The sequence below is a fragment of the Nycticebus coucang genome, chromosome 7 (genome assembly GCF_027406575.1).
Source record: "Nycticebus coucang isolate mNycCou1 chromosome 7, mNycCou1.pri, whole genome shotgun sequence".
Taxonomy (NCBI): Eukaryota; Metazoa; Chordata; class Mammalia; order Primates; family Lorisidae; genus Nycticebus; species Nycticebus coucang.
The window spans coordinates 847,487-875,182 of NC_069786.1; the positions used below are offsets into that span (position 1 = coordinate 847,487).

At 37.9% G+C, this 27,696-nt stretch overlaps 1 protein-coding gene across 1 annotated transcript in view; it reads right to left on the reverse strand.

Moving 5' to 3' along the window:
- MCPH1 (microcephalin 1) overlaps nucleotides 1-27,696 on the reverse strand; it is a 219,724-nt gene that overhangs the window by 184,322 nt on the left and 7,706 nt on the right. The window contains exons 3-8 of the mRNA XM_053597745.1: nucleotides 21,860-21,978; nucleotides 12,156-12,243; nucleotides 9,383-9,497; nucleotides 7,073-7,213; nucleotides 4,493-4,582; nucleotides 1,226-2,398 (exon numbers count right to left, since the gene is read on the reverse strand). Of these exons, the coding sequence (XP_053453720.1) occupies nucleotides 1,226-2,398; nucleotides 4,493-4,582; nucleotides 7,073-7,213; nucleotides 9,383-9,497; nucleotides 12,156-12,243; nucleotides 21,860-21,978 (1,726 nt within the window). The remainder of the gene's footprint in view (nucleotides 1-1,225; nucleotides 2,399-4,492; nucleotides 4,583-7,072; nucleotides 7,214-9,382; nucleotides 9,498-12,155; nucleotides 12,244-21,859; nucleotides 21,979-27,696) is intronic.

A 27,696-nucleotide genomic window follows, 5' to 3' on the forward strand; every position in this document is an offset into this window, starting at 1 on the left:
ACAATACTGAGATTTCAGGTTGTGCAGCACTATTTGAAAACAGCTTTTTCCACTTAAATTACATTTGCATGTCACTAAGTATTATTCAAAGGCTTAAAAAATACAGACTAAAAACTAAGAATGAGAATGTAAGAGAATATTGTTAACTATCAAAACAATTCTATACATCTATTATTTTATATTTAGAGTGAACATTTTAAAATAAATATTTTAAAAACACATACTAAGCCTAATGGAACATAAAAGATTGCTTATCAAATTAAATAATTATTAAGAAAGTTAAGATATAAATAGTAGACTAAAATACACAAAATCATTTTATTTCTGTGAGATGATTTTGTATTCAAGGAAAAAAATAAGTGATAGATCTGTTATTATTTGAACCCTCACCATGACTTCTCCAACCTGAAAATGATAGTTAAAACTTCTTGAAAAGTAGAGAAATGATGAAAAGTAAATTTGGTTTTATTCTAATTTTAATCAAATCTTTGGGCAAAAATGGTCAAAGTTTAAGATTTTGATTGTTGGAACTTATTTGTGCTTAAAATGGCAAAACTGAAAAATGTTTTTTGTTATTGATACTTCTGCTCCAGTAACTACAATTACAGCCATATTATGTTCTTCATTACATAACATACTATTATGATTACAATTAAACTATGGATAAGAATAAATCTGTTTAAATGTTATGTTTTTAAGCAAAATAAGTAGAAGTCAAGGCCTATTACAAACGAATTTCTTACTTGAGAAAAAATGTTAAAAAAAAATTTATAGTTAACATTGCCCCCCAAATTTTTAAACAGCCTCACTATTAAGCCCCTAGATTTTTTTTTTAAACTCTGTTAGTATTCCTCTTTATACAATACTTATGTTGTAGTGACACACTGTACAATATATAGTAAGAGGCTAAAATGGAACCAGGACAAAGGATTCACTCTAAGTCAATTATCCATACCAGGTTTTACTTGTTCTTTGGATCTCTAAGAGGGGAAAAAACTTGGAGAAAGGTATTCATAACAATGGATTTGACTAATAAGCCTACAGATTCCACAGGGTGGGAAGTCATCTATTCCTAAAGAATTTATCATCGGAAAATATCAAACATATAATCTTTAACTTAAAAAGGGGAAGTAATTTAAATTATAAAAAAGGTGTGATAAATTTAAAATATGACTGCGGTATTACATATTCATTTAACAAAGTTACTTGGAAAAGGAGATTCATATATTTTCACTATATCTTCTGGCTAAGTTTTCCTTTTCTTCTGTTAAATTTTCCACATTACAGTCATCTACAGAATATAGTCTATAGTTATTTTGTGCTTCACCTTCAGAAGAGTTCAACATTTTGGAAGTGGCACCTTCTTTCTGTGTGCTTTTTATATCAACTACTTCATTAATTTCATTATACCTTCCTTTCAAAGAAGATAAATCTCCATGAGGTCCTTCTAGATGAATAGGGTTGTCAATGGCACAGGAAAAGCTATGTCCACCTGGGCAGGTGTCTTCTCCCTGTGGGCCAGCCTGTCGAAAACACACTGGAGCTTCCTTACTGGCAGATGTTTCCTCAGATGTAGTGCAACTCAAAGTTGTACCACCTTCATCATTTGCAGTTTTCTGCAGATTGGAGCTGGGTTTTGCTATTAAATCAGTACTGGCTGGTGTGGTATTTTTGCCAAGACAGGAAAAATCAGACATTTCTAATATGCTGATTCTCTCCCTTTTAGAAAGACTTTTGCAGCTGAAAAGAGCAGGGCTTAATGGTGGCTGAGACTGAGGAAGACTCTCTGAATGTCTTTCCTTAAGATTATCAGGTGAAAAATAATCATCGTAGGAGGACTCCCAGCAATCAAGACTCTCTGCAGCAGATCTGGTCATGGGCTGCAGGCTGCTTTCCAACTGACACAGCTGCAGCCCTGGCATGATGGATCTCCTGGTAGATCTCTTTCTTTTTAGTTTTTCTTTTGGAATTGAATGTAAGTCCTCTGATGCTTTTTTCCTCTTTACTGAGGAACTCTTGGGTTTTGCTGAATGCACTAAAAGGTGGCCTTTCTTCAAAGATAATGTAGGAGACAAACTATACTTCTCATCAAACATCTCTTTAGGGACCTCTTCGGCTCGCTGTCTATCAGGGGTGACTATTTCAGCACAAGAATGTCTTTGCCAATTTCTCTCTTTCTTGGAAAAATTACTCATCGATTTCTGAGGACTTAATTGGCTGAGGTAAGTGGAAGATGCTGATGAATTAATACAATATGCTTTTAGTACAGGTGAAGAAACACACATATCAGTTTTAATTTCATTAATGGATCCTCCTAATTTCCTTTCTTGATTTCCACAAACTGAGTTTCCACAAAGAGCATCAAAAGATGAGTATAAACCACCAGCAAAGGATTCATCTGAAAATCATTAATCAAAAATCAACTTTTAAAAATGGTTTAAATTACTGTATCATTTTCAGTTGACCACTAAAATAATACTTGTTAAGTGTAATTATTAGTTAAGAATAGTATTGACTGTATTTTGTTCTTCTTGTTTTTATTTAAGGATAAGGCCAGTATTTTTAACTAAGGAACCTATGCTTCAATGAATATATGAAATAAAGGCTGGAGTAGAAAAGGTTAACAAACTTCTAGAAATTTCTTGCAAATTTCCCAATGCAGATGCATTTCTTTTTCCAGTAAGAGCACCCATAGTTTGTCACTAAATTCTTTGGGAGGGCAGTAATTCTAAAACTTAAGAGCTACTGCTTTAAGGCCCAGGTCAATTTCTAGTCTTCCAGGACACATTCCTCCAATTAACATAGCTCACTTTTACCATTTTTGCCTTCTAGTTAAGTCCTTGCATAGTATTTATGTTCAAAAGTGAACCATCTATAGCTTATACATTTCTTGAGGGTAACACTAGGCTACTACTTCTCTCCTGAAAATTCTATACTCTTCTGCCCCTCTGGACCTTGCCTTTCCTCTACTTTACTCTGGATACATACCACTCATCCTTCAAAGCCTACCTGAGTTATCAAATTCCTGTGAACCTCCTATTGCCCTTGCTAAGCCTAGTTGGCTATGTCCTTCCCGCTCCCGTTGCACTGTGGTATGCATCTGCCCTCTCACTACCCTGTTTCCCAAAAATAAGACAGTGTCTTATTTTAAGGTGTGCTCCCAAAGATGCACTTGGTCTTATTTTCAGGGGACGTCTTATCTTTCCTGTAAGTAGGTCTTATTTTCGGGGAAACGGTATTTTGTGAGCCACTAAAGGACAGGCATGAACTCTCTGCTCATTTAGGAGCCTAATGTCTCCAGGCTCAAGCTGGCTTCCCAAGAAGGGCTCAGCCCTTGCTTGTAGAGGGCCTCTATTTTACAGAAATCACTCTATCTGGAGATAACCTAAGTGTTGCAACTTTGTGAATGAAATCATTAAAGCTCTACTTTTAAAAAAGAACAGAGTAGACTTCAGAGCCCTTCCTGTGCTGCTGTCCTGAGGGAAGGAAGACCAGTGGGCAGGGTGGTGCTGGGTCTGTGTCAAGTCAGATTCTGTGTCCTTAAGGCAGAGGTTGGAAACAGCCGTCACTTTTAATTGTAGCAGCTAAATATGTTTATTGCACATTTCAAAAAGCTGACGAACAGTGCAACATATCATTAAGAGTGTAAACACTTAAGTGACACTGCCTAAGTTAGAAGCCTGGGTTTGCCACTCATAAATCATATGACTAGACCATGTACAAGCTGTTGACCCGTGTCCTGGTTTTCTTAGTGACAAAATGAGAATGGTGATAGTACCTACTTCATTGGCTAAAGAATTAAATGAGATACAGTAAATAAGACACTGAGAGCAGAGCCTACAACATAGCGAAAGTGAAGTCAGTGTTAGCTATTATTATTACTTGTTTCTAACTTATAAGAAATAAATATGTCAAGTATAAAGAAAAAGATGGAGATTATTTAAGATAAATGGGTAATTCCAACATACACAAAAGAGACCGTAAGAATAAAACAAGCACTGAAAAGAAACTTTAGTTTAAACTCCTAATGTCTCGATACTGACTTGCGCATTGCCTCTGCTGTGGCGACCCACAGCATTTCAAGCATTTCTGAGCACAGTTTTTCTAGGGATCAAGGCTACTTGAGTGGCCTGAGTAAGAAAGTTATAAGAAATTTTATACATCTGATATAAAGATCTGACCATGCAAAATCATAATCTCAACCCAAACAAGGGTTCTTACCATAATAAAACATATATGTATATATATGTAACCAAATCCATTAATTCTTACCAACGCTCTTTCTGCTTGTAATGAGAAATCTTTACTTATCTCCTATATTTATTGATGACCTTATATATTTCACTGACCCCATGTCCTAACATGTTCTGTTAATTATATATTGTGTGAAACAATTTTTCCTTAGTTCTGACTGTTCCCCATTACAAAATAAAAAATACCATACTATTCTCAGAACTTAGATATATTACAGTAAAGAAAATAATAATTTTACCTGAACCCAAAGTAGTATGTGAATTGTTCAAAGATGCTTCACACACAGAGTTACCTGGATTTTCATGAGGGTGTTTGATGACTTGGCAAGCTGAAAACAGAATTAAAACATTTCATTAGATACAACTGCAATATTTTTTAGATGAAGCTATGGTGATTCTATTAAATCATAAAATCATAAAAGTTAGAAGGGATATTACAAAGTCAACTTGCTTGAACCTGATCAGAAGCTCAACAAAGTTAATGAACATTTTCAGCCAGTCTTCTTGTTTGATAGTTATGGCCTTTTCTTTAAGGATGATTATAATAGTTACTTCCTTTTTTTTTTTGGTCAGGGCTGGGTTTGAACCCTCCACCTCCGGCATATGGGGCCGGTGCCCTACTCCTTTGGCCCACAGGCACCGCCTTATAATAGTTACTTCTATAACTAGAGCAGTGGTTCTCAGCCAGGGGTTATCCGGGCTCCTACCAGATATTTGGCAATGTCTGGAGACATTTTTGAATGCCACAGTGAGGAAGGAAGGGAGAGGGAGGCATGTTACTGGCATACAGTGGGGAGAGGCAGAGATGCAGCTGAACATCTCACCATGCATAGGACAGTGCCTACAACACAGAATTTTCCAGCCCAGAATCTTAATAAAGTTGAGGATGATAAACATAGTTTCATAGGAAACATCTAGAATATCAATGATTTAACAAATAAGGTCAAAAATGTTATCTTCAAAGGCAGTATGGACAACAGACAAGGAACAAAAGAAATGCCTGAGTCTAAAATCCAAAAATACTTTTTAATGAAACTCAAAAGGATACTTTTCTGAGAAAATCTGAGCAGATAATTGAAAAAGAAAATAAACCCTACGTATCTTGGTTTATTCTGCAGCAAAAAAGTCAATGCCTATGAGAAAACCCACGGAACCAAAATGAAACTTTAACCTATACCTTTATCTTATTGTAATACCTAATTTTAGGGGAAATGTATGAGTTCTTGTTTTAGGTAAGAAAATTTTGAGAAATTTAATATATCCAAAGTAAAGATATAACCAGGAAAAATTATCACCCCAACTGAAACAAGAGTTTTCACATTTTACAAATATGTATGTTTGTGAGTTAGTTATTTTATTACAGAGATAAAGTTTCAGTAGTTAAGTTTAAAACTATGTTGGATGCAGTGAAATGGTAGAATTTAACACAGTGAAGTGATGAAAAAACAGTTTAAGGCAAATCAGTTCATATACATAACTATAGGTTGAAACATTGTGGATGTCTATTTAGGACACAGGTAGTTACCTACTTCAATATCCGCTCTCAATTTCCTCTAAGAACAGAACTTTGATTTCATCAGGACAGCAATGCACCCTAGGGAAGACAATACTTGGGCAAGCTAGAGTGTCTGAATGCCCAAGTCCCAGCCAATGGAACTGGGCAGAATACTGGATGGGGCACCTGGAAAGCTGTCCATGGGAACTGGCTCAGCTGGGAGGCACACACATTTTAGAACTAAAGCCAGGCACCCAGGAAGGCAAAATAGAAAGATAGAAACCCTGATTCTTGGGCGGCGCCTGTGGCTCAGTGAGTAGGGCGCCGGCCCCATATGCCGAGGGTGGCGGGTTCAAACCCAGCCCCGGCTAAACTGCAACCAAAAAATAGCCGGGCGTTGTGGCGGGCACCTGTAGTCCCAGCTACTCGGGAGGCTGAGGCAGGAGAATCGCTTAAGCCCAGGAGTTGAAGGTTGCTGTGAGCTGTGTGAGGCCACGGCACTCTACCGAGGGCCATAAAGTGAGACTCTGTCTCTACAAAAAAAAAAAAAAAAAGAAACCCTGATTCTTAAAGACAGCATGGAATGCCACCCAGACGTTCTGGATTTGACATGACAGAAAGGCAATTCTAATTTAAGTCGTTGGTTTGTGTGTTGCTTTGCTTAAGCTCAAACTAACCTTAATTGACACAGGTGCCCAATTCATAGCATACACAAATATAAACCCAAGACAGACTAGATAGCTAACCTTAAACACAGATCTTACAAATTAGAAAGAAAAATTAGGTGGGACTCAAGATGAACTTTTACTATTAGCTAAGTTTTAAAATATGTTATTAAAATGTGCTCAATTACTTCAGTGATTAAAAATGTTAAAGATGAAAGATATAAAGAAAAGTATAAATTGATTCCTTAGATACATTAATCTAAAGCAAATTCTTTTCCATGCCATCAGGACTTGGCAAACAAACAAACGAACAAATAAAAAAAAAACAATAAAAACCCCAACCAACCAACCTAACCCAAATTCCTTAGAGAGAAACATGATTAACTCAACTTTTAAAAATAGAGAAGAAATTCCAAAGACAGAAATGACAAAGGAGCCACAGCAAGTAGCATTTTAACCCTGGAGGTCACTAGACACCTTCCAGAACACCAGATGTATGCTTGAAAAATCTTAATGATGGAACAAAATATTAACAAAGTCTATCATGATATAGGTGAAAATTTGTTAAAATCATGAAACATTAAATATCTAGGAAAAAAATCTTTCTACCACAATTTATTATTTGCATAATTTTCATTTTACAAAAGGTAGTAACTTACAGGTAGGGGGAAGATTTTCCCTTTTTTCCTTCATCTGTTGTAATCTCTTCTCCACTGTGCTGTGGTGACTACTACTATTACTTGGGGGACTATATATTAATGAACCATTAGATTCAAATAAGAGAACAGGTACATCATTATCTGAAAATAAACAAAAATTCAACTTTACAGCTCAAAAAAATGCCTTCAAACGTCAACATAATTCGAGGGACACCTGCCCCCCACCCCCATAGCTTTCCTTTTCAATATCATCACCTCCTCCTACTAATGTTCTGTGACCACCACCTCCTCGATCAGTGATGATGATACTGTGGGTGATGGTTAACTTGCTGGGCAGTAACTTTTCCCTAGGAGTTGTGCATTATTTCACCCAATTTCCCAGCCAAACCTAACACGTTAGGTGTCTCCATTTAAAGACAAACCATGATACAGAAATTAAATAACTTTCCCAGAATCTTACAAGTATTAAGAAGTTATAAAGCCAGAATGTAATTTGATTCCTAAAAATGGTTTTTAAACAGTGTTTCAGAAACCACTCCTTATTCACTGCTCCCACCGTCAACACACACTCACAGACCCACAAATTAACTTGAATGCATGAAGTAGGTGCAGAGTGGTCCCTAAACCATGAAATTATGGGTTGGTTTTGTGTGGGTGATGAGTTGTGCATTTTTTGGGCACATATCTTTCCTATGTTCAAAGAGAACGTCAGGATTTTAACATCTTCCCCCAATAAAAAATGATCAAGATTCATTCAATTATCTTCTCCTTTGCAAATCATAAGTCTAAATACCCTTACTATAGTTCTGGCAATATACAGATATGTACTAGTTGGATCATTAATAACTTATATCTGTATTTTTAAAAGGCAATTTCTAGATATATATTTGGTCTAAAAAGAGAAAATATTGGCTCAGCACCTTTAGCTCAGCAGCTAGAGCGCCAGCCACACACACCGAAACTGGTGGGTTCAAATCCAGCCTGGGCCTGCCAAACAACAATGACAACTACAACCAAGAAATAGATGGGCACTGTCCCAGCTACTTGAGAGGCTGAGGCAAGAGAATTGCTTAAGCCCAAGAGGTTGCTGTGAGCTGTGACACCACGGCACTCTACCGAGAATGACAAAGTGAGACTGTCCCGCTCCCCACAAAGAGAAATATTGCATCTATCATTACCATTTTGACAAATTCTTTTCAAATAAATATCACTGACATAGGGAAGAAGGCCAAGTGGCAAAAGTATAAAGAATTATAGGAGACTGTGCAATATTGATTTGAGGCTAAAGAAGAGGCCAGATCATATAGGCTCTAGTAGGTGGGGCATGTTACAATTCTCCTTGGGATGACACCAAGGAATTTTAAACCAAAGTGGAGAAGGAGACAACAGAAGGAGTCAAGCAGTTATTCCAGAAGCAAAGTCACGGTCTTGAGAGGTTTTGGTGTCAAGGACAAATATTTCTGACTTCAGCAGCAAGAAGATGAAGGCAGATGGCGTGGGTTCATGAGAGAAGGACCAGCACACACACACAGAGGCAGCACAAAAACAAATGAAGAAGGCCATGGTTTTGAAAAATCATGTGACAGTACTGTACAGGCTAAATGCTCTACTCAATTCTGTTGCATTATCATCACAGATTAAAATAAAGCTTGATAATTCTATTTGAATAATTTCAAAATGCTGAGTAGAGAATTTGGGACAGAGAAATATAGGATTAATTCAAAGGGAAAAACTAGAAGAACTAATGCTTCCCCTTTCTGTACAATACATAACCTCATCAGTACAACTGCTGATGTGTAGTAATGGTGTGTCAGGACTGGAATGTTAAGCTAAATTTAGAGGACAGTGAAAAAGGCAAACGAGAAACAACAAAACCATACAAGATACTTTAAATATTTTCAGATATTCTAAATCACTAAAATATATCATCTAAGATTTGCCTATTCTATCTGGGTAACAAAACAAAAAGACCAAGTATTAGGTAAAAATATAAAGTTAAATATAAAGATAATTATTTCAAACGAGGCTTATTAGGCACAGCTTGCCTTTCTTCTATAATCATTCCTAGAAGGAAAAAGTTCTGTCAATTTGATGAACTGAGATGGTGGCTGAACAGCTCAATTATATACCTCTATAATGGCTCCTAGTCCAGTTTCCTGTGGGCTAATGACATTTTGTTTTCTCCTTCCTAGCCTTGAACTACTGCAGTCTTCATTAACTACCTCGTCCTGAATGCTACTGGTCATTTGGCAAGTTAAATGAGATGCATAAACACAGACGCAAAGGGCTGTATTATATTTCTTGGCTTACCTAGAGTTGTTTTCTGCCTTTGTAGTTCTTCAGCCATTTTCTCAAATTTCTTCTGAAATCTTTTATCATTTTCTGGTGTCTTAAAAATAAAATCTTTGGGCTGCATACACTTACGCTATGCAAAAAGTATATAAAAATTAATACTGTATTGCAATTGCTTAACACGGGAAGAAAAGTTCTTTCATGTACATTTTGTATACAATTTATAATATCAATAGTAAAATAAAAGCTTCTTAAAGAGATGTTTCTTGCACTATATGTGAACTGACAAGATTTCTTTTTGTGCAATTATAAAAAAATAAACAGAATTGGAAAGACTGAATAAAAGGCTTTGGCTCACTGCCTGTAGCTCAAGCAGCTAAGGTGCTAGCCACATACACCAGAGCTGGCAGGTTCAAATCCAGCCTGGGCCTGCCAAACAACAATGAGGACTACAACCAAAAAATAGCTGGGTGTTGTGGCAGGTGCTTTTAGTCCCAGCTACTTGGGAGACTGAGGCAACAGAATTGCTTAAGCCCAGGAGCTGGAGGTTGCTGTGAGCTGTGATGCCACAGCACTATATCCAGGGCGACAGCTTGAGGCTTTGTCTCAAAAAAAAAAAAAAAAGGCTTTATATTATATAACTGTGTTTTCTAAGTCATTTTCATGAGATTGATGAAAAGTTCAGTTTCTGTATTCATGGTGGTGCTGGGTTAAAGGTGGGAAATAAATGTGTAGTTCTGAAGAAGAGAAAGTAGGTAAGGAGGGAACATGAGGTACACAGTAAAGGAGACACTGCCCCCCTCTGTCTGAAGATGGCAAGACACGAGAGTCAACCCAGGACTTCCCTGTAGGTATCAGTTTCATGTATTTCTATGTATAGTTACAGCTTTAGGGTTTTATTGGCAGAATGGAGTTCTTGTGATCTAAACACAATAAGGCAAGATTAGATAACGGTTCTTTTGGTTAATTTTAAGATAGTAAATTTTTTTTTTTTACTCATCATGATTTTAGGGGGCAGATATGTGAGAGCAGTCAAAAAATGGAAAGAGACTAGTTTTGCAAAGAACCTTCATAGAAACTAAGAATGTTGGAATGTTTTTAGACAAGAGTACAGTGAATGATATTTATGGCTTTAAATTAGAAAAAATTAAAAAGATTATTGTTAACATTCAGCAATGTGGTCAGAGCATCAAGAAATAGGCACTCTTGTATACTGCTGGGAGAACTGTTAAATCAAAACATGTATGTATTTCAACCCAGTAATTTCCCTTCTAGAGATCCAACTTAAAGAAACAAACTCCAATATGCCGTATGCTGCATGAATAATAAACTCAGTAAAAGCTGACAGTGATTTAAAAGTGCATGAATACAGCACATTCATTCACATTGTATGAAACAACACAAGAAAATGAGCAGCTCCATCTACTGACATGAAATGACCAAAGTGGGGAAGAAAATGCAACCCAAGGACACTGAAGGCAGCAGAGCCTTGTTCTTGTAAAGCACGTGAGTGTGTGTGCACTACGCACCCAAGACAAACCACCCAGAAGGGTGTCTGTCACATTGAAAAGAGAGACGTCCGCTCATCTATGTTTAATAAATGCTTCACAACGAACATACATATGGATTGTGGGTGGCTTTTTCACAATAAACACATTGCATGTCACAGAGAGTTAAGAGACTCTGTGAACACTTTTTCTCCTAGAATCAGACAAGAAGGTCAGGATGGAGAGTGAAGGAAGCTCATGTATCACTGCACTAGCAATCTCTGGCATGTCTGAGATAAAATGTAATAGAGAGTATCATTTCTATTTTCAGAAAATGTGCAGAAGTCCACGGCTATTTCTCCTTTAATCTACAGGAAACATACAGTTCTCATCTAAATCAGTTTGAAGAAATCAGGTGACAGATTCTTATGTGAAAAGAAAGTGGCTCTAGATGGTTCATAGTATACTACCCTCAACTAAAGAAATCACAATTAAAACTATTAAATAAATAGAAAACTGACAAGGCTGTTTAGAGACTAAATGTTAATTAGGTTCAAATGAAAGCAGCACCTTTCACTCTGCAGTTGGCCCTCCATACTCGAGAGCTCTGCACCTGCAGATCCAACCAACTGTGGATTTGAAAATACTCAAACACAACAAAAGAAACCCCAACTAAACAAACAAAAACCCTCCATACATAAAAAAATAATAGTATTAAGAACTATTCACATAGCATTTATACTGATTAGGGATAGTCTGGAGAGGATCTGAAGTCTACACAAGGATGTGCACAGAGTGTTCGCAAACATCAACCCACTTTACAGAAGGGACTTTTGCATCCGTGGATGATGGCACCTGCTGGGTGGTCCTGGACCAATCCCTGCGGTTGCTAAGGAACAAGTTTATTTGTAAAGCGAAATTTTTGTAATAATGACTTTGCACACTTGCATGTATCTGCTTCAGACTTTTGAGATTTTTCTGCCTAACAGAATAAAGGCATTTTACTACAGACGTAACAAACTGAATTCTGAAGTGATTACCAAATGCACCTGAATGTGTCTGCTGGTCTCTGGGCAATTTTAAGTTTTCCTGTGGCCAGCCACTCTTGTTCAATCTCACAAATTACACGAAAGCACTCATAGGACCAAATAATCTCTATAAATTTACTAAAAAAATGCTATGTGAGAAAAATAATACCATCAATGACGCACATAACACAACTTTGAGTCATACTTCTAAAAATTAAAAAATAAGAACGAATAAATTCATAATCACTAGTGTCTATGTTGAAATTGTTTACTCACTTTTTTTTTAATTAGACTTGGTAAGTGTTCATTAGAATTAGCTGCAGGGAATAATGATTCATCGACGTGTACTCCAGCTGTCCTGCATCTGTATAATTAAAGGAGTCTGATGAACATTTCTATACATAATCACACAGCATTAAATCTGCACATGTCAGCAATTTAAAAAATTCATACATAGGTCATTTTAATAGACACTTGTTTTAAAATAAGTATACAATACCAAAGTCAAGATAAATTCAATTTAAGCATCAGAGAAATGCAAATCAAAACCACCCCATAATATCACCTAATCCCAGTGAGAATGGCCCGCATCACAAAGTCTCAAAATTGCAGAAGAGAAAGGAACATTTTTACACTGCTGGTGGGACTGCAAACTAACACAACCTTTTTGGAAAGAAGTATGGAGAATTCTTAAAGAACTCAAAATACACTTTTCATTTGATCCTGCAGTTGCATTACTAGGCATCTACCCAGAAGAAAAAAAATCCTTTTATCATAAGGACATTTGCACTAGACTGTTTATCACAGTGAATTTACAATTACCAAAATGTGGAAACAACCTGTATGCTCACCAACCCAGGAATGGATTAACAAGCTGTCGTATATGTTTACCATGGAATACTATTCAGCCACTAAAAAAGACAGAGACTTTTGTATTAACCTGGATTGGGGTGGAATGCATTCTTCTCAGTAAAGCATCACAGGAATGGAGACACAGGAAGCTAAGGTACTCAATTCATAGTATGAAGGCAGTAGATGATCTAATGCAGGGTGGGGGGTAGGTGGCGGGAGTGGGGAAAGGGAGAGGGATGACGACAGGGTATGGCACACCTCTTGTGGGTGGGACATAATTATAAGAGGGACTTTACCTAACAAATGCGATCAGTGTAACCTCTTTGTACCCTCAATGAATCCCAAACAATAAAAAAAAAAAAAATTCATACACAGGTCATTTTAACAGACACTTGTTTTAAAATAAGTATTCAATACCAAAGTTGAAATAAATTCAATTCCAAAACTGTCTCTACATGGTGCTTTTTATGTAGCAATTTTTGACTTATAGCATATTATAAAATTATTGGTGCCTGGTACTCATAAAGGTATAAGCAAATGCTATTACATGTTTAACTTAAAGACTAAAGAGGCCATAAAACGGATAATGGAGAGACAGAAGTGACTGTGAGGCCACAGAGTCTATCTCTCCTCCAAACTTTGATTGTCCTTTTTGTTTATTTCTGTCAAGAAACATCATCAGCCCAGAGAACACAGTGTGCCCCTAGCTGGACACAGCCGTGGCTCCTCCGGCCACCAACTCTGGTCATCCCAGCCCTTTCTTCCCTCAGTCTACTGCTCACTCTTAGTATCTCTGGATTCCCTCCACCATTATCTCCTTCTAAGCTTACAATGCCTCAAATCTAAACAGTTAAAATCTTCTGAAAGCTTTCCCCTCTATTTTTTCTCCTACTCTAATTCATTATATGCTATTGAAAAATATCTTAAAACATTTTACTTACGTGTCCCCACTCCAGATCAAAAATCTTCCATCACTCTCATGGTCACAGAATAACTGACCTACCTGCTGTCTGACTCTAACAAGCCCCTTCACTACCTCCCTATCTTTCATGAGACTTTCACTGTACAACAATCTACATTCAAACTGATATTTGAAAAAATAATTAAAATACAGTATAAAGGCCAGGTGTGGTAGCTCACACCTATAATCCCGACACTTCGGGAGGCCGTGGCAGGTGAATTGCTTGAGCTCAGGAATTTGAGACCAGTCTGAGAAAGAGTGAGACTCCGTCTATTAAAAATAGCCAGGCACTGTGGTGGGCACCTATAGTCCCAGCTACTTGGGAGGCTGAAGCAAAAGGATCACTTGAGCCCAAGAGATTGAGGTTGCTGTGAACTATGATGCCACAGCACTCTACCCAGGGTGACAAAGTGAGATTCTATCTCAAAAATTAAAAAAAAATACCGTATGATAAAAATACATACTCATGTTGATATGGAAAGCTCTTTAAAATATATTATGAAGGAAAAGAAAGTTTTCATGTGTACAGTATAATACAGTCTATGCAATATGGTAAATGACACCAGGCTAGCCAACCTCACAGTGTGTTCAGAAGGGCCTTGGACTCCCTGACACACTTGACAGCATTCTCTTAAGTACACAGTAGAGTTTTCAGAAGCTGAGTGACACAGGCTATCCCAAAACATTCAGTGCAAAAGCAAAAATGAAAATGCAACTGTATTCTACTAAGACATAGAAGAAATTTGTAAAAATGTAAAAATTAAAAAAATAGAATGCAGTACATTAATTGTAATAACGTCAGAAAAGAAACAAAAGGGAGCATAAACGACACTAGAGGAATCAAAACAAGATTTAGGTCAGAGATGATCACCAGACTCAGTTCTGATGAGGATGGAGATCTTCACATGGAATCAGAGCATGGACTACTACATGATGGTGGAGCAAACAGCATGACCGTCCCCGGAAAACCACAGTTTGTAAAATTGAGTGAATTAATGGGAGTTAGATAACAAAGGAAGAACTCAAGTCATCCTTTTATCTGCCAAGCTAATGAGCCTGGGCCCCCCTGTGTGGACTCTGGGGTGGGAGAAATGTGAAGGAGCCATCAGGGATGTGTCTCTGTCCAGGGAGGAGGGCACAGAGGGCGAGCAGACTAGTCAGGGGCAACTGAGACTCCGAAGACTTCAGCAGAGGCAGTGGGGCGAGGATCCTTAATCAAGCGATATTTAGGCAGTAAAAACACAAAGTTCTTGACCTCTGACAAATTCCGGTAGGCTGAGCACATGCTTTTTTCTTGCCTCACAAAATCCAATAAAATGACATTTAAGGAAAACAAAAAGACATAAAACAACAAAAAGAGTAGTAAGAGTTGTCTGGGGAACTGAAAAATCAAACGAAGAAAAAGGAAACTCAAGCCTGGCAGGAAGAACAGAGGAGGAGTTAGGAAGGCCCCACAGGGCTGTGCCACTCAGGGGCCAGAGGCACGTGGCAGGCAGAGGAGCCTGTGGGCACAGGCCCTCCTCACCTCTGCCACTCACTGCTACCAAAGTGGGGTGCTGGGTCGCTGTTCAGACAGCCAGGGTCTCAGAATCTTTGGACTTGAAGGACACCAGGCCAAGCTTAGGGAAAACAGAAAGTGTCACAAGAGGAAATGTATCCAATGTACATCGTGACAGTCTGTTCACACAACGTCTACAGTTGTAAATACAACTACTGATTTAAATAAGATTTATATGTGCATTTTGGTAAGAAGTGGAAAAAGTATGTGAGTGTGTCTGAGCAAACAGCTGACGCATGTACATGAGATGGGGAGCCCTGAGTGGAGCTAGTGACCTCACTTCCCAGCAAAGAGTCCTTAGATGATGTCCAAAACTGGGATGTCATGACAGCAGGATGGCCACAATATCTAGAAATATGGAGGTGAGTGAACAGCTGCAGAAACACCTGCCTGGGTATCTCAGAAGGGGCTGCTTCTGGAGAGCAGAAATCGGGGGTGAAAGGTCCAGAAAGGACCAAAGTTATTCACGATAAGCCTTGTAATATCTGGTTCTTCTCTCTACTTTGTGCTGTGAATGTGCACATCCATACAATGGAATCTTATTCCATCATATAAAGGACTGAAATTCTGACACAGGCAGCAACGTGAATGGATCTTGAAAACATTATTCTAGGGGAAAGGAGATAGGCACAGAGGCCACGTATTGTGTGATTCCATTAATATAAAATGTCTACAATAAGAAAACCCCAGAGACACAGAGTAGGTGAGTGGCTGCCTGGGGCTGGGGGTGGAGGGGTACATGGGGAATGATGACTAAAGGTTTTGCTATGAGTGATGAAAATATTTTAAAATTGTGGTGATGGTTGCTATGAATATGGTCACTGAGGTACCACATATACAATGATGGCCCCATAAGACATTATAATGGAGCCTAAAACTCCCTAGTGATGTGTTGATAATCTTGACCCTGTGCAGGCCTAGGCTGGTGTTTTAGTTTCTAACAAGAAAACTTAATTTATTTTTTTTGAGACAAAGTCTCATTTTGTTGCCCTTGGTAGAGTGCTGTGCTGTCACAGCTCACAGCAACCTCCAACTCTTGGGCTCAAGCAATTCTCTTGCCTCAGCCTCCCAAGTAGCTGGGACTACAGGCGCCCGCCACAACACCCGGCTATTTTTAGAGATGAGTTTCTTACCCTGGCTCAGGTTGATCTTGAACTTGTGAGCTTGGGCAATCTACTCACATTGGCCTCCCAAGTGCTACCATTACGGGCGTGAGCCACTGTGGCCGGCCTAACAAAAAAGTTTCGAGGGTAAAAACATACGAAATTTTAAAAGTAGAAAAAAGCTTATTTATTATAACAAAGACATAAAGAAAATATATTTGTAAAATTATAGAATGTGTTGTAAGTTAAGCATTATTATAAAAGGGTCAAAAAATTTAAAAAAAATTAAAAAGTTTATAAAGTAAAGAAGTTAATTTATTATTAAAGAAATTGTTTTTGCAAATTTAGTGTTGCCTAAGTTTTTGGCATTTATAAAGTCTACAGAAGCACCTGGCACTGTCTTTGGCCTTCATCGTCACTCACCACTTACTCACTGATACACCCAGAGCTCCTGCAAGCTCCAGCCATGGTAAGTGTGCTAGATAACTGTACCACTGTTGAGCTGTTATATCTTCTTTGTACTGTATCTCTTCTGTGTTTAGTTATGTTTAGAAACAGACACTTGTGTTACAGCTGCCTACAGTATTCAGTGCAGTGACAGGCTGCACAGGTACAGCCTGCGAGCGACAGGCTACAGTATTACACAGCCTAGAGGGGCAAAGAACTGTATCTTCTAGGTGTGTGTAAGCACACTCCACAATGTTCTGCACAATGGAGAACTGCCTAAGGACAAGTTTCTTAGACCTTATCCCTGTTAAGTGACAAAAGCCTATTTATTTAAAACTATCCAATTATACACTTAAATGGGCAAATATAGTATATATGAGCATTAGATCTTAAAACAATTTCACAAAAACCCCACAAAGATACTACTACATATCCACTTGGATGGCTAAAATTCCAAACATGGACAAATTCCAAGTATTGGTGAAGACATGGGGCAAACCAACCGCTCACATACTGGTAGTGGAAATGCAGGGCAGCATGACCGCTCTGGAAAAGTCTGGGTGACAACCCAAGAGAGACAAAAACATGAAAAGACACAAACAGAAATGTCCATCGCAACTTTATTCATAATAACCCCCAAACTGAAAACTACTCAAATTTCCATCAGCTGGTGAATGGATAAGCAGTATATGCAACAGAACATTACTCACCTACAAAAAGGAAATGGAACTTGCTACATACAACATGGACAAATCCCACAGAAACAATGCCGAGTCAAGAAGACAGGCAAAAAGACTAAGTACTGGATGACTCCATTTACGTTAAATCCTAGAATAGGTGACACTGACCAGATCGGGGGCTGCCCTCAGACAGGGACGCTGACTACAATGGATACTGCGCTACTTTCTGGGGGTAATGAAAATGATCTGTATTTTGGTTAAGTGGGTGGTGACACAAATATATACATTTCTTAAAACTCAGTGAAGTGTACACTTAAAATGGGTATATTTTACTTTATATAAATATTTTTATAAAGCCAATTTTACAAAACAAACTAGTGCCTAAGCCTGCAGAATACTGACTCTGATGAAAGAGACCGGAAACTGGTGGGAAAAGGAGAAGAGAAGGAGAGGGAAACGCTTCTTAGGTGCATCTCTTTTTAAATAATCATGAGCAGTTTTTACCAGGCTCTCTTTGCTCAAACAAAGTATCACCTATTTACCATTATTACAATAATGAAACAGCAAAAAAAAAAAAAGTATGGGTGGGACATATCTGGATAGATGACAAAACCTGGATAACTATATTATCACATGCATAGTATTAAAGTTATCACTATTATAATCAAGTTCAGCCATCTCATGAGAAATCTCAAAACAACCCCGGTGTGTAAACATTACCATTTTCCCCTATTTTACAACAGAGAAAACAGGCTCACAGACGATTATGTGCTAAGTTTACAAAACTAGTACATTCTTTACAGTTAGCAGTTTGGGGAAAGGCTTGATTCAGTCCAGTGACGTAGAAGCTTGTGGACCATTTTATGGATTACTCTGACGTGTGCTCTAGCTCACTTAGTAAATAAAATATTGAAGCTGCTAAATTAAACCCCACATTTACCTGGTGCTCAATCAAAATCTACTGAATAGGCAAAAGAAATTTCCAATTAGATTTTATTTTAATTTTTCTTCAGAAATGTAAAATGATTAACATTATTCCCCCATCTAGTGGTCAACAAGAGAAGTGTTTGATGAGATGGCTAAAATCACAAAATCACCTTTTGACCTTCATTTTCCAATTGCTACTTCAGAGCCAAAGGAAATCAAAGTAGCACCCTTCTTCTCCAGAAGCCCTGCTCTGATAAACTTTCTCCCCAGACAGCTGACTGACTCCAGCACTTCCTTCTACCAACCTGCGAGGTCCCTTAGGGTCCTCAGGCTCCCTTTCTACCCTTAGGATAACCCCTGAATTTCACCTGCATCAGTCCTGCAGTTTTTCCTACTCTATTGCCAAACTGCCCAATGTTACCTCCTTATTCCCTACACTCAGTCGATAAGATAGTTCAGCAAAACTTCATTAATTTCCTATGCAGATGGCATTGTGCTAGCCACTAAGGGGAAATAAAAAAGTGAATGACATCTTTTTGAAAGTCTCAGACTGCACACATGCAATCTCAGCATGTACTTCCCTTTGGCACAAGGAAGAACACAGTAGAGGAGGATGAGCCCTGCGAGCACAGAGACAGCAGATAAATCCAAATTGGGGTGTGAGTCTGGAGCATCTGCTGTGGTCCAGCACTGGAACCCTCACCGAGAAGAGATAGGTTCAGGCATTGCAGGAGGAAACAGTTCCCAGTGTTGGGGTAATCAATCTGCCTAGGCCTAGGCAGCTGCATCCCACAGCCCTACTGTGCTCCAGCCCATCTGGCTCCAGAGCCTGCATCTTCACAATACACTGTACTACTTTCTTGGAAAGCCAGAGAGCAGACTGAAACCAGGCCTTCAGGAGGAGAAGAGAGTTTAGTAACTGTATACAAGGGAAGGGTATTAGAGGGAAGCACAGCAGCAAATAACCAGTGAGGACACGGGAGAGGTGATTTGTCCACTGCTACTAAATCGTTCTGAAACTCACCAGCTCACCCTCTTTTTTGCTTACACATATATTACAAGCCAACTGCTCTCTTACTTTCCATAAATCATATCAACTTAGGGTCAGCCCACCTTTCCCAGGAGGGGCTACATAATTACATTCAGCCCTGTTCATGGCTCTTCAAACTATAAGATGCAGGGGAGATATGAAACTTCTCCAATGAGTCCCCAGACTGGGCAGTTTTTTTTTTTAATTAAATCATAGCTGTGTACATTAACGCAATTATGAGGCACAATGTGCTGGTTTTATATACAATTTGACATACTTCCATCAAACTAGATAACAAAGCCTTCACCTCATTTTCCTAGTTATTGTGTTAAGACATTTATATTCTACACTTAGATTTAACATGAGACTGGGTAGTTTTAAGTCAACATTTGCTACATTTCCTTGTTACCAACTATAAAGTATTTCTCTCCAAAACTGAGCTAAGAATTGCAGGTTTCTCCACAATACAGAGTCACTGACGGATCAAATCTCTGGCTTCTCTCCCTTTCCTCGGGGGTCAGTAGGTGGTGCTAAAGTTGCAGGCCTCTAATCATGCCAGGGCTTTCTGGCCACTAGCTTCCACCCTGAAGTTACACAGAATGGCCTCATTAGGACAAAAAGGAAATTCTAAGGGACTTAGGAGTTGTGTGTCAGGGACCAAACATGCGTGTATTCCTATACACACATACATGAAAGTGTGATGAAGAGTAATTATTTACATAGTCTGAAAGAACCTTCCTGCAAGCAAATGAACTGAAAAAGGGAGCACATTCGCTTTACAGTGTAAGTGTGCTGATGACATGCACGTCGATCCCTGGGTGCACGTCATCAGCCCAGCACCCCAAGGTCACGCATTGCCTGAGGATGCAGTAAGAACCCACCACCTCTTTCAGGCATTCCTGTGAAATAGGCCTAACTCCGTAAGTTCACCAGGAGATGCTGGGTAGGCCAGTCACTGACTGGTGAGCTTCAACAGTATCAAAGTCACACAAGCCAAAGAGAGGCCTAGGAATGGCTGCAGTATGAGAAAGACTGCATTACTGAAACTGCTGGTGAGATTGAGTCTGAGGAATCCTTGGCAGAAAAGTATCCATGCTAAGTCCCGAATGCTGACAATTGTGTTGTGGGTATGAAGGAAAATGCCCTGATTTGCAGGAAACACTAAATGCAGGGGCGAGGAGCTTCAGTCTGCAGCCTACTCTAAGATGGGTGAGAGCTGACTGTGAGAGTAAGATTGTGAGTTGCTTCCAACTTAGCTGTTGGTTTGTGATTGTCAAAAAAGTTTTAACTTATAAACCTTCTCCATTAACTAAAATCTCTTTTATAAAGAGGACTTATAGGTGAGATCTAAGTTGACTTTTGTTTCTTTCATGTTTATTACTTAAGATAAAAAAATTCTGTCCATAGGAAATGTCAGAATTTTGATCAGTCTGCTCTTACAACAACATAGGATTCTCGTGACACCTAGTGACCTCACATGTTAATGCTCATGTTCTCAGTGGAAAATACTTAACAATGGCCCTGGACAAGTAGTTAACAAAGGAAAAACAGACACTTGATATATAAAATGAAGGTCAGTTTGACTCTCACCTCTTCTATTGAAGAAAGTTCATGTTCACTAAAAATCAGGGAAATGTAAATGATAACTCTTATTTTTCACCTAATGTTTGTAAAGATTAAAAAGATAACTCATAATTATGAGTAAAGGTACTAGAATATAGATGCTCTTTTATACCGCTGAAGAATGGAAACTCGTACATGTGTTCTATGAGGTAATTTGGGAAAATCTATCATAAATTTAAATACGCAAACCCTCTGAATTCAAGTCCTCTTCAGGAATTAAAACCTATGGAAAAAAGTAATGCATAGAGAAGCTCCATGTCATACTGCTACCGATTGAGCAAAGAGCAAAAAAGAAATAAAAAACTTCATATTTATCAACAGAAGATCAGTATGTATGTAATGTGAAGTCTTGATATATATACACCATGTGGTATGATCATATCTATCTAATTAACACATCCATCATTTCACATACTTAATTTCTTGTAGTGAAACCATTTAAATGCTGTTATTTTAGCAACTTTGAAATACATTCCACAATATTATTAACTTGTATATACATTTTTAATATGCCTAGAGAAAGTCTGAAACTATATACTCCAAATTCTCAATGGTAGCTTTTCCCCAAGTTACAGGAAGGAAGATAAGACTAGAAGTAGATTAGGTGGAGATTTTTCACTTTAAAAATATATACCTGCTTTTTAGTTAAAGAAACTGAGGTTAAAAGATACTAAATTACTTGCCTAAGAAAGAGGCAAAGATTGCAAGCACACTTTATCTGGCTTTGTGATATGCATAATGTATCTTTACACTTTACCAACAGTAGACACTTAAGAGAAAAAAATCAAGAAAAACTTACTTTTCAACCCACAGCACTGAGACAAGCTTTACCTCTCTCTGCTGAGCTTTGTCCCAAGTGCTCTGATAACCATCTTTGAACACAACGTGAGTTACTTGTTTGTTAAAAGTTTTTGAGACCTGTAGACAAAAAAGCAGAAAACAAAATGCGCATTAGTATTTACTCACAATTTAAGTATAATTGACCAAAAAGGATACTATATTTAATATTTGTTAAAATATAAATGTCCAAAACTCTTACCCCAGCAATTCTATAACTGCCACAGAGAAAAATACTCTAAAGAATGTATAACACTGCTCAAAAACACATCTGTTCCACTTAGAACAGTGCATCATACGCATGATTTGGAAGTCTCAGAATAAGAGAAGGGGGTCTGATAAAAGCCCTTCAACCTTGGGTTGAGACCCAAAGAGCTGCATCTAGAAAAGTTATAATGGTCCTCACAGGTCTGCAGTTTAGTTTTAAATCATCTCAAATCCTGAAATTAGATTAATAAATCTTGGATTATGAATACTACAAATATCCTTTTTGAAGCAAATCTGAATCTTTGAAAAAAGATAATGATTCTAGTTCTCAAAGTACTGACAATTAATTTTAAATATACAATGCTCAAATTTTTAATACAAAACACAACCATAGGAGAAGATGGAAGCGACATGAACAAAAATCATTGGATAAAACAATAAATAAAAGCAACCCTAGATACTTCAGTCTACCAGATGAAGACTTCTTGTAGACCACAGTGCAGCTCATGTCCTGCCTAGGAGAATGTGTGCTTTAAAATGCACAAATAACCAGGTAAGAAGGCTGAACATCAGTGTACTCATCTCAAGAACAGTCAGTTAAAACCAAAGGAGGAGTTAGATAATACTAAGGGGAGGCTAGAATTAATAAAGGGGAAAATAAATGTCAAAAAGATCCAAAATGCCAAAAATTGGTTCACTGGGAAGACTAATTAATAAAATCCAGATAAAAACATGGTCAAGAAAAAAGAGAAAAGACGCAAAGAACCATTGTCAGGACTGAAGGATCATCACCACAGATCCTCATTAGAAAGATTCAAACAGGAGATTTTAATATCTTTCAGGCAATATACTTGAAAATTTAGACGAAATGGATGCATTTCTTTAAAGAAAACCCCAACTTCCTAAAATCGCTGATAGTAAAAAGGAAATAGGCACAATCTTACAATAACCAAATAAATTAAAACTAATTTTAAGTAGAAATTTTAATACCAATTTTATACAAACTCAGGATTAAAAAAGAAAGAAACACTACTCTTGAACTTGTTTTACGAGCCAGTAGATTATTAGTAATTAAACTTCATTATTAGTATTACATATAAGAAAAATTATAAGCCAATCTCACACTGGAAACATTTGCAAAAAAGCAAAATAAAAATATCAGCAAATTGTACAAGGTATGAACAGGATAATATATCAGCACCACTAGAGTTTATTCCAAGACTGCAAGATAGGTTGTTAATGCTAAGAGAAAAAAACTGATAACTATTATTCACCACATTAACAAAATAAAAGAGAAAAATCATATGATCATCTCAATGCATGCAGAAAACACATTTGATAAAATTAAAGTTTATTCACACAAAATTACATTAGGGAAAATACTTTCAGCTTTCCCTTGAGAAGAGGAACCAAAAATATGATATCACTATTTTCTTTTTAACATTGGGTCTTGCCAGAATAATACATCAAGAAATCATATACACATATGATTCAATTGTGTACATTTTAAAAAATCTCCCCCAAACCATAAAATTTACAAATGAGTTGACAAGTTTTCAGATTATGAAAAAAGTTAACTGCATTCTACATAACAGAAGAAAATAAAAGACATGAACAATTTTTTTTAAACAAGACACACAAAAAAGTTCACCATAAAGGAAAAATAAATTGAACTACAGTAAAGTTATCTAGAGAGACCATTAAGAATATGAAAGACAAACCACAGAGTGAAAGAAATACTGCAATTCATACGGCTGACCAAGGAGTCAATTCTAAAATATAAAGAATATTTACAGGAGGAAAATAAGATAGTGGACTAGAGATATCTCCTTGGCAGCTATCTGTAGTGACACTGGGGAGAGGACTCCAGCCACCTCTGGCTGGGGTGTCCTGCCCAGAAACATCACTCCAGGGGCACAGTGAAATAGCAAGGGACTCCAGGAGCCAACGAGGAGATCAGGAGCAGTGTAAGACGGGCAAAGAAGTGAGTGCCTGGGGTGGACAGAGGCCAGTTGACACTCTGGGGGAGGGCTGAAGACAGGGAAAACATGTACTGTAGTTATTTTTTTGGACTTGGGTGTTTGCCAGATCTACCCTGGGAGAGCTTAAGTGAGTAAACTTGTACAATACTGGTGGCTGGAATTAAGCCATTGGGCTGGGTGGAGCTCTCACTGGTCTGGCTGCTAGCAGGGTGGTGCCATTGTGGGAGGTCTTCCCAGGAGGACAGCCCACAGGGTCCGAGGGTGAGGCCAGCTCTGGCATAGGTAGTAACCCTTGAGGGAAGTAAGGCAGCTTCTGCTCCCCCAGGCAAGCCACTTTGTGGCCAAGGATCAGTTTGGAAAGTCAAGGCATGTCTCCTACATACTCTAACAAGAACTTCAGGCTCCCAACCCTGTGGAGATTGAATGCCAACAAAGCAACTAAGACCTTATTGAGGACAAATAGATCAGGAATATAGGACCAGGTCTCCTCGGCAACTATATAGTGGCTTCTGGCCCCCATATTATATAGCAGTGTGTGTTTTGTGACTCCTGGCCCCAGAGTGTGACCTAGTGTCCAGGGAATATATTGGGATTATATACTTCTTTTATCTTTTTTGCTACCTTCTTGGAGTACCAACTGGAGTCTAGGCAATACACTGGAATACATATATATTTTTCCTTTTTCTTCCTTAGTTTTTACTGGTTGCTTTACTTTGTTGTACTTTTATATTTTCATATTCACTTTATTCAAATAGTAAGGGCCCCACTTCGCTATGGTTTTTCTGCCCCTTTTATTCTTTCCTTCTTTTCTATTTCTCTCCTTTTTTCTTTTATGTAGAAATTTTTCTACTTTTCTCATCTTTCCCACATAAATTTCTCAAATAACTAAGATATCACTTTTTAAGAAAATTTTTACATCTTATTTTAGTTTGAATTTCCTTTACATGTTATTTTTTTCCCGATTTGTTTTATTCTATTTCATTCCGTATTCTATTTATGGGACATCACAGAGCCTGAGATGGGGTGCCACGGCATTAGCCTGGCTCAAGAAGGCCTTAAGCTCCTGGTCTAGGGTGTCCCTCCAGCTTTGGACTTTGGAAGGACAGTATTAGTAGGTCCCCATTGTGATGTACTGCTCATTTTTTTTCTATATTTGGCAGAGGTGGAGTCTTACTTTCGTTCAGGCTAGTAAGAAGCTCTTGACCTTTAGGGAAGCCCCCAGCCTGGTACTCCAAAGTCCTGGAACTGGGGATGTGGGTCAAAGCACCCTGCTGAATACCACTATTACTCCCATCTCTCTTTCTGTTTTTCCTTTCTTCCTTTCTTTAATTTTTTCCTTTCATTCCCCCTTTTTTCCTTCTTTTTCTTTCTCTTCTCCTTTCTTGCTTCTTACTCTTCTTTTTGGCCTTATACCAATAGGGGCACTTCAACACTTAAACACAGAGACAAGGTAATTTAAAGGAAAGGAAGAAGTGAGAGGAAAAAGTAGGGAAAGGAAATGACCAAGAAGAAAACACACATGAGGGGAAAAAAAAAAAAAAAACAAACAAGAGAAAAATTCTGGCAACACGAAAAATCAGAAAAGGTCAATCCCCTCCCCCACCACCTCCCCCCTTCCAAGAGATCATGAAGTATCTACCGCAGATCTTACACCTATTAAAAAAATAATGGAAATGACAGAAAGGGAATTTAAAATATGGATGGCAAAAACAATGAAGAGAATTGAAAGGAAAATGGAAAATAATCAAAAGGAAATCCAAAAACAAACCCAAATAATGAATGAAAGATATGAAGAAATTAGAAAGGATATAGCAGAGCTTAAGGAGTTGAAGGAGGCAATCAGGGAACTTAAAGACACAGTAGAAAGTATCAATAACAGATTAGACCATGAAGAAGAATCTCAGAGCTTGAGAATAAGGCTCTCAAGCTAAGCCAGGCATTTAAATAGGCAGAAAAGAAGAGAGAAAAAGCAGAGAGTTCACTTAAAAACTACGGAATTTCATGAAGCATTCAAATATACAAATTATAGCTATCCCTGAAGGGGAAGAAGAATGACCCAAAGGAATGGAAGCCCTACAAATATCATAAATGAAAATTTCCCCAGCATCACACAAGGTTCTGACATACTCCTTTTAGAGGGATATCAAACACCAGGTTATCTCAACACAAAGAGAGTACCTCCAAGACACACTGTAATACACCTATCCAAGGTCAAGATGAAGATGTAAGCAGCCAAGAGTAAGTGCCAATTGAACTCCAAGGACAGGTCCATTAGGGTGACCGTGGACTTCTAAGTTGAAACTTATCAAGCCAGAAGAAAATGGTCATCTATCTTTAACCCTCTTAAACAAAAAAATCTTCAGCCCACAATTCTGTATACTGCTAAATTAAGATTCAAATTTGATGGAGAAAGCAATCTTTTACTGACATGCAAACATTGAGGAAATCTGCCACAAGATCAGCTCTACGGTAAATACTTGCACCTGTTCTCTATAAAGGACCACCAGCAAAGTAAACCAGAAACTAAAGGACAAAATCCAGTTTCCACAATGGCACAAAGAACAAAATTAAGCCACAAACTTCCACAAAATAAGATGAATAGATCTCCACCACATTTATCAAGTCTCTCAATAAATGCAAATGACTTGAATTTCTTCCTGAAGAGGCAATGATGCTGACTGGATAAAAAAAAGCACACGCCAACTATGTGCTGTTTCCAGAAAACACACCTAACCCTGAAGGACAAAACAAGACTCAGGGTGAAGGGCTGGAAAACAATATTTCAGATAAATGGAAATAAGAAGAAAGGAGGGGTTGCAATCTTACTTTCATTTCAGATACAAGTGGCTTTAAAGTAACTAAAGAAAGACAAAGATGGTCACTTCACACTGGTCAAGGGAACAATACAATGAGAGGACGTTTCAATTCTAAATATTTATGCACCCAACTTAAATGCTCCCAGATTTATGAAACAGATCTTAACTGGTTTGAACAAGCTGATTTTCTATAACACCATAATAGTAGAGAACTTTAACACCCCTCTTACAGAGTTGGACAGAACCTCTCATCAGAAACCAAACAAAGAAACAAGGAACTTAAGTGTGACCCTAGAACAATTGGGCTCAATGGACACATACAGGACATATCATCTGAAAGCTAAGGAATATATTTCTTCTTGACAGCCCGTGGATCATACTCCAAAATAGATCAGATCATAGGACGCAAATCAAATCTCAAAAAGAATAAAAGAACTGAAATGATATCTTTTAGTTCTTTTCTCAGACCACAAGGTAATAAAGATGGAACTCGACTCCAACAAAAATTTTCATCCCCACACAAAGGCATGGAAACTAAACAACCTTAAGCTCAATGTTGGGTCAAGGAGTAGATAAAAGAGGAAATTATTAAATTCCTCAAATATAAGAACAATGAAGACACAAGCTACCAAAAACTGTGGGCTACTGCAAAAGCAGTCCTAAGAAGGAAATTTATCGTATGAGATTGGACTACATCCAAAAACAGAGAGCACATAAACACCCCAATGAAGCATCTTAAGAAAAAGGAAAAAAAAGCAATCCAACCCCACATCTAGCAGAATAAAAGAAATAAC